The 7,382-nt window shown below is 49.6% G+C and overlaps 1 protein-coding gene across 1 annotated transcript in view; it reads right to left on the bottom strand.

Annotated features, from left to right (window-relative positions):
• Nucleotides 1-7,382, bottom strand: part of Irak2 (interleukin 1 receptor associated kinase 2) — a 56,724-nt gene that overhangs the window by 11,196 nt on the left and 38,146 nt on the right. Inside the window, exons 7-9 of the mRNA XM_005365317.2 lie at nt 6,751-6,865; nt 5,979-6,088; nt 3,719-3,914 (exon numbers count right to left, since the gene is read on the bottom strand). Coding sequence (XP_005365374.1) covers nt 3,719-3,914; nt 5,979-6,088; nt 6,751-6,865 — 421 coding nt within the window. The remainder of the gene's footprint in view (nt 1-3,718; nt 3,915-5,978; nt 6,089-6,750; nt 6,866-7,382) is intronic.

The following is a 7,382-nucleotide window of genomic DNA, read 5'->3' as shown; positions in this document are numbered from 1 at the left end:
GAGACCAGCCTGGTCTACAGAGCTAGTTCCAGGATAGGCTCCAAAGCCACAGAGAAACCCTGTCTCGAAAAAACCAAAAAAAAACAAAAAACAAACAAAAAAAAAAACCAAAACCCACTAAGATAGAGCGGGCAGAAGCGAAGCAGCAACTCCGATAGTTGTTTTCTGACCCATCATGCACTGTGGCATGTGCATACCTGTGCATGTTTGCACACACACGCACTAGTACTACAGTACCCATTTATACACATCATCTCGTTACCCATTACTCTCTTTTGAAGTTTCACTTATTTATTTATTTATTTATTTATTTACTTATTTACTTATTTATCTGAGACAGTCTCTCTGTTCAGGTGGAAATTCCACCCCAAGCACCCTTCCCGGGAGCTGCCTCAGTCCAGACTTCAACCCTGAGAGAGCCCATCAAATGATGACCCCTCCCCAGAGATGCTCAAGATCCTCCCAAAGGGTATTTAAACTGCCCCCCCCCCGAGAAAAAAAACACATGGTTTTCTAGTCTTCCTTCCCCATCTCCTCTCGCGGGGGGGGGGGGGCGGTGAGGGGCTGGAAAGCCATCCAGAAGCGTTGGTATCCATTAAACCTGGGCTTTTCCTAATTCGGTTTGGTTTGGTTTGATTCAATGAAAAGTTTCTGCACCCCATGAGTCCCTCCAACCGACACAATGATCCGAATCAAATCACTCTCTATCCGCACCACTAACCCCATTTTACAGAATGTAAAACTGAGGTCCAGACATGGAGTAGGCAGGAGTTACATGACTGAAATTTTACTGGATTAGGCCGTACTGCCTGGTGGCTAAAAGGTCTGCCCTACTGGTTTGTTCTGACTTGTTTTTTCTTTTTCCTTTTGTTTGATTCTGTTTCGTTTGTTTTGAGATAGTCTTTTTAAATTGCCTAGGTTCTCTTGTTAGTTCCCCTGTCTCTCCTACCAGAGAGCCACTGGTTCTTCAAGTAGGGCCGCTTGCCTCACTGAAGTGCTCACAGGGAATTGCAGGGGGTTGTGGAGATGATGGGCGGCAGCCGAGAGGCCAGCCAGGGCCAGCCAGAAGCTGAATCTCATACACAGAGGTCCAGCGGAGAGTGTGGGCTTCAGGGGCAGATGTGGACAGAGAGGAGACTGTGGTCAAGAAGAGGAAGTACAAAGTTCAAGACGGGGAGGAGGACAGAGGCAAAGGCCTGCGTGCAGAGGCCAGAGTGTGGCTGCAGGCAAACAGACTGGGTTTCTCAGGCAGCATTACCCAAGCGGATTCTGTGGAACACCAAGAAATCGAGGTTCCACCGCCAAGTGAAGCTGGGAAAGCCTGCGTAGCATTCTCTGGTGAGTTCACAACCCAGGTCACGGGGTCACCCAGGTCATAGGGTCACCATCCTGTTAAAAGCTCCTCTTAACTATAATGAAAAACCCACTTGGCTTTTAACAGTATCTCCCAAACCTATGTGTCCACTAAGCCCTTTGAATGCTCCCGTCCTGCAGACATGGAGTCAGTGTCCTCAAGACAAACTGAGCAGACCATCAGGCTGGGTGGGCCCCGAGCCCCTGGGACCTAGTCATGAAGCAGGAAGTACACAGGAGAGGCGGCTGGACACTGACTACAGATGTGACTATGACAGGAATGATAAATGCGTGTTGGAAACATGTGTTGAGCTGGGCGGAGAGGCACTCGCCTTTAATCCCTGCACTTGGGAGGCCGAGGTAGGTGGATCTCTGACGCAAGAAATGTTGGCTAAGCCGGCAGTGTGGATGGGAATCAAAAAGTTGAGAGATAATATCTGCACGCACTAGACTCACCAACCATATACAGCTTCTGTCTACACCTTTTTTACTTTAAGGGTTTTTCAGACAAGGTCAAATTGACCAAGAACTTAACTATGTAGCCTAGGCTAGCCTGAAACTAGAAGCTATCTTCCAGCCCCAATCCCCTAAATGCTGGGATTATCAGAAGCCAGACAAAATAGACCATAAAAGTTAGGACCAGTGGCACACACCTACAGTTCCAGCTTCTTTTTTTTTGGTTTTTCGAGACAGGATTTCTCTGTGGTTTTGGAGCCTGTCCTGGAACTAGCTCTTGTAGACCAGGCTGGTCTCGAATTCACAGAGATCCGCCTGCCTCTGCCTCCCGAGTGCTGGGATTAAAGGCGTGCACCACCACCGCCCGGCCCAGCTTCTTTTTTTAAAAAAACTTTTTTTTAATTATTTTATGTTCATTGGTGTGAGGGTCAGTGATAGAGGAAGGTCATTGGTTAAAAAATAAACTGCCTTGGCCCATTTTATTGGTTAGAACATAGGTGGGTGGAGTAAACAGAACAGAATGCTGGGAGGAAGAGGAAGTGAGCTCAGAGACACCATGCTCCCCTCTCCCAGGCAGATGCGATAGCTCTGCTCTCTGAGGCAGACACGATCAAGCTCTGGCCCAGGATGGATGTAGGCTAGAATCTTCCCGGTAAGCACACCTCGGTGCTACAAGCCGAGAAGAGGCTAGATATAATGGGCCAAGCAGTGTTTAAAAGAATACAGTGTCCGTGTAATTATTTCGGGGCATAAGCTAGCAGGCGGCTGGGGTGCTGGAGAAGCAGCCCTGCCGCTCCTATTACAACAGGTCAGATGCCCTGGAACTGAAGTTACAGACAGTTGTGAGCTGCCATCTGGGTGCTGGGAATTGAACTCAGGTCCTCTGGAAGAGCAGCCAGTGCTCTTAACCGCTGAGTCATCTCTCTAGCCCCCAGTTCCAGCTTCTTAAAGGTTGAGGCAGGAGGATTATAAATTAGTAGCTAGCCTGGGCTATAGAGTGAGACCTCATTGCAACAACAACAACAACAAAAATAACTTACGAGAAATATGGCTTAGTGGTAGAGCACATGTCTAGCATGACTGAGGGCCTGGGAGTTATCTCCAGCACCAAAAAAAAGGAGAGTGAAAAATTGGGGTAAACTTGGGGCATAGCTCAGTCAGTGAAATGGTCATTTTGCAAATATAAGGACCTGTGTTCGGATCCCAAGAAACCACATAAAAATGCCAGGTGTTGAGCCGGGCGATGGTGGCGCATGCCTTTAATCCCAGCACTCGGGAGGCAGAGGCAAGCGGATCTCTGTGAGTTCAAGACCAGCCTGGTCTACAGAGCTAGTTCCAGGACAAGCTCCAAAGCCACAGAGAAACCCTGTCTCGAAAAACTAAAAAAAAAAAGCCAGGTGTTAAGGCATGCACTTGTAATCCCAGCACTTGGGAAGACAAAGACAGGAGGGTCCCCGGGGTTCACTGGCCACTGTCTAGCCTAACTGGTGAGCAACAAGCCAATGAAAGACCCAGAACCAAAGGAGGTTGACAGTACCTGAGAAGGACACCTGACCTACAGCCCCCCCAAATCTCACCCCATCCTACACACATCTACGCACCCATAATCTAAAAACAACTAAAACAAAAGATTTAAAAAGATGCCACAGCCAGGCGATGGTGGCGCACGCCTTTAATCCCAGCACTCGGGAGGCAGAGGCAGGTGGATCTCTGTGAATTCGAGACCAGCCTGGTCTATAGAGCTAGTTTCAGGACAGGCTCCAAAGCCACAGAAAAACCCTGTCTCGAAAAAGAAGAAAAAAAAAAAAAAAGATGCCACAGTAGGCTTTGTCTCAGATCTGGCCTAGAGTCACAGTCTGGCTGCCTCGACTGCACCTCCACGCAAGCCCCATGCAGAGAAGACCCTTACAATTCCACAGCTGAAGATGTCCACGTGCTTGGTCAGCTGCCCCACCCTGATGAAGCTTTCAGGCAGATAAGCAGTCGAGGCCTGGAACAGGTGGGTCTTCATGACTGTGTATTTGGTCTTTTTATCGGCAGGACATGGGTGAGCCACCGGGTGAGCCAGCTTGGGGATAAGATGTTGGTCCAGCAAAACGTTGGCACTGTGGGAAAGCAAGTGAAGAAAGCCTTTGAACTTTGGGATGAAGAGGTTGCCATGGAGACACTCTGGCCAAACAATTTAGCAGTGATCAATGTCAGTCCTGCAAGGTGTGTGTGGGGGGGGGGGGTAAGGTAGTCACAGAAGACCCTCAACATAAAACCGCCTGCGATAAATGGGTAGGACCTTGGAAACCCACTCATTCCACTAAGTGGGAATAGACTTGAACATTAGCCTAGTTGCCCCAGGAATGTGGCCAGAGAGATGCAGACTCCCACCCCTCCACAGATGTCAGCCCTGGCCAGCACAGCAGGCCAGCCCACTGCTCATGCTGGCTTAGACTCTTCGAGGCTGTTCCCGCGACAAGCTCTGGCCTCCTCTCCACTCATCTGCTCAGGTGGTAGGGAAAGTACCCACTTTTACATTTCAAAGAGAAGTGAAAATCTCCTTTGACCTGGTTCTACTTGGAGGGAGCTAATTCGGAGAAAGAGCTCCCCAGGGAGTGGAGACCAAAGGCTAAGTTTCGGACACAGAACTAACCTTAGCAGTGCTTTATTGCATTTATTTGGCGGGAGGGAGGGAGCACGCACTCCATCTTTCAAGGGGAGCTCAGAGGGACAACTTGCTGGAGTTGGCTCTCCTTCCGCAATATAGAGTAAATTTAGGGATCAAATTTAGGCTTGGCAGCAAGCATCTTTACCTACTGACCCATCTTACTGGCCCACCAAACAGTATTTGAAAAAGAAGACAGCAGACCAGGCATGGTGGTACTTTACCTCTAAACCCAATGCTCAGGAAACTGAGACAGCTACAAGTTCAAGGCCAGCCTAGGCTATACAGGAGTGACAGGCCAGCTCTGCTCTGCAGCAAGACTTTGTCTCAATAAGTCAAAAAGAAAAAAAAATGTTTAAAAATCTTTTTTATAGTGGCCAGCAACTCCAATATCTACTATTAGGAGCACTTCGGTAAACATGGGCAAGAATAAGAAATCATGACAAACCATGGATGCCTTGCAACATGGAGAGACACCTCCCATGATCAAATACGGGGAAAAAGGAGAGGAGGAACTGGGAGTCAGGGAACCTCCTAGGCATGAGGAGTTGTGTGAGAAGAAAGCAAGAAGTTGCAGATGAGTCAGGATGCAGATGGGGAGCAGAGCACACTGGGCATGTTCAATACTGAGTGCAATCCCCAACACACACACACACACACACACAAGCCAGAAGTCAACAGACCTGCCAAGCTGGGCAGTGGGTCCATGGCCAGCTCTCATGCCCATCTCAGCATAGGTGCTAGTGCCATCAGATAAAATTCAGGAGAGGAGAGCATCTTCATGGGCACATGCAGGAGGAACCTTGGTGAACCAGCTGCAAGGCCTATCTATGGTCATAGGGTGGCTGGTTCTCCTAAATGTTTTGGGCACTTCTGGAATCTCTCCCACACCACTTCCTCTTGGACATCCAAGAAACCTCTGGCCTCATGAATCACCATGCACTGTTATACACAGTTTTCCACATCCTTCTCACGGTCACAGCCCAGCCCACCTCACAGGACAACTGCAGGCGGCCTTGTGTCAGATCTTGCTGCCTCCCTGTCTCATTAGCTAGTCATTTGCAGCCTGTCTGCAGAGTACCATGAGGCAGGGGTGAGCTGTCTTCAAGTGAGCTGAGCACTCCCTTTAACCAAAGTGCTGGGGACAAGAAGCCTCCCTGACAAGACCCATCATCAACAGACACAGGCAAGGCGGGTACTGAGAAAAGCTTAAATGTGGAGCTCAGATCCTGAGGCTGGCAAAGCTCCCAGCTGGAGTGTGAACGTTTAGGGTGCTGTGGCCTGCAGGGACACTGGCTCAGAAAGACCGCAGACAGCGGCAGCTTCACATGCTGGGTGGGAACAGAGAGCACCCCTCAAAAGTACTGGCTTTTGAGGGCCTAAGGAGAGAGCTAAGGTCCCCAATGGAGGGGGTGCAGAGGAGAGGAGAGAGAGAGATGAGAGAGATAGGAAGTCAGAACAGAGGCTGGCCTCGTTCTCGAAGGCAGGGCTGGAGGGGTAGACAGGCCTAGCTTACCTCTTGACATTGCTATGGATGATGTCCAGGCTATGCAGGTATTCAACAGCCAGAAGCAGCCCTGAGCAGATGCTGGCACGCTGGGGCCAAGGCAGCAGGTCTGAGTCACCCTGAGAAAAAGGCAAGGAACAGAAAGGGTCACTCCTGCACCATTCTAAAGTCCTTAGAAGCCACCCTTGGTCACAGGGCTCAGTCAGCATGAGGTACTGGTTTGAAGTGATGGTATTTTTGTTGAATACATTGACTTGTAAATCCAAGTTCAGATGCCTGTGAACTATGTGGCTTTGGGAAAGAGAGACAAGGCCTTTGAGCCCCAGCGCCTTGGGTGAAACAGATGTGAAGGGTTGGAAGTAAGCTCAGGGGTGGAGTACCTGCCTTGAATGTACAGTGTCCTAGATTTGATCTTGGCATCAAAAGAAGGAGGAAGAAGCAGCTGGGGATGTAGCTAAGTCATAGACTGTCTGCTACCATTCACAAAGTCCTGGGTTTGATTCCCTAGCATTGCATAAAACAGACATGGCAGCATGTGTCTGCAAACCTAGCACTCAGGATATAAAGGCAGGAGGATCAGAAGTTCAAGGTCATAGCAAGTTTGAGGTTAGCCTGTCTACTGGTGACCTGTCTCAAAAACTTACCATAAATAAAAATTAAAATAAAGGATGCATTGATGTCTGTATTGAGAATTGTATAAGCATTCAAGAAAGGTAACAAACACTCTTCTAAGTCCTTCCGACCCCTAGGCAGGACCACAACCCATGACCCAGTTATTTACCTTAGCCTGGAGTCTGTCCTGCAGAGAGCCATTTGCCATGTAGGGGTAGATGAGGCTGTGGAACCGTCTTCCAGTGCAGAAGCCCAGCAGAGGTAAGACATTGGGGTGGCAGCATCTGAACCCAGCAGCCAGGCATGTAGAGTCAGGCATCAAAGAGCAAGAGTCAAAGGCAGACCCTCCCGTCCCATCCCAGGCCACCAGCCGCAACCCAGGTGCCACAGGCTCTGATCCCAGATAGCCTCACCCTACTTCCCTGCTATGCAGTCTGGCCCCATCCCCACTCTACTTCTGGAAAAGAGTTTAGGGATGAAGAACTTGCTAGAGGCCACCGCAACCGCCTCAGGTTGGTTTAACTTGGGGATTCCCCATGTCTGAGTCATCTCCCTCCTCCTGGCTTTTCTCAGGATTCCAACCACACCTCAGGCTCCACATGTGAACCATCCACAGGTCTATCTGGGCAAAGGACGCTTCTTTCCTGCCTCCCAGAAACCTCTGGCCTCATGAATCACCATGCACTGTTACACACAGTTTTCCACGTCCTTCTCACGGTCACAGCCCAGCCCACCTCACAGGACAACTGCAGGCGGCCTTGTGTCAGATCTTGCTGCCTCCCTGTCTCATTAGCTAGTCAT

This window comes from Microtus ochrogaster, unplaced genomic scaffold (assembly GCF_000317375.1).
Source record: "Microtus ochrogaster isolate Prairie Vole_2 unplaced genomic scaffold, MicOch1.0 UNK1, whole genome shotgun sequence".
NCBI classification, from domain to species: Eukaryota; Metazoa; Chordata; class Mammalia; order Rodentia; family Cricetidae; genus Microtus; species Microtus ochrogaster.
The sequence above is the reverse complement of the archived record's forward strand: the minus strand, read 5'-3'. Positions and strand labels throughout refer to the sequence as shown.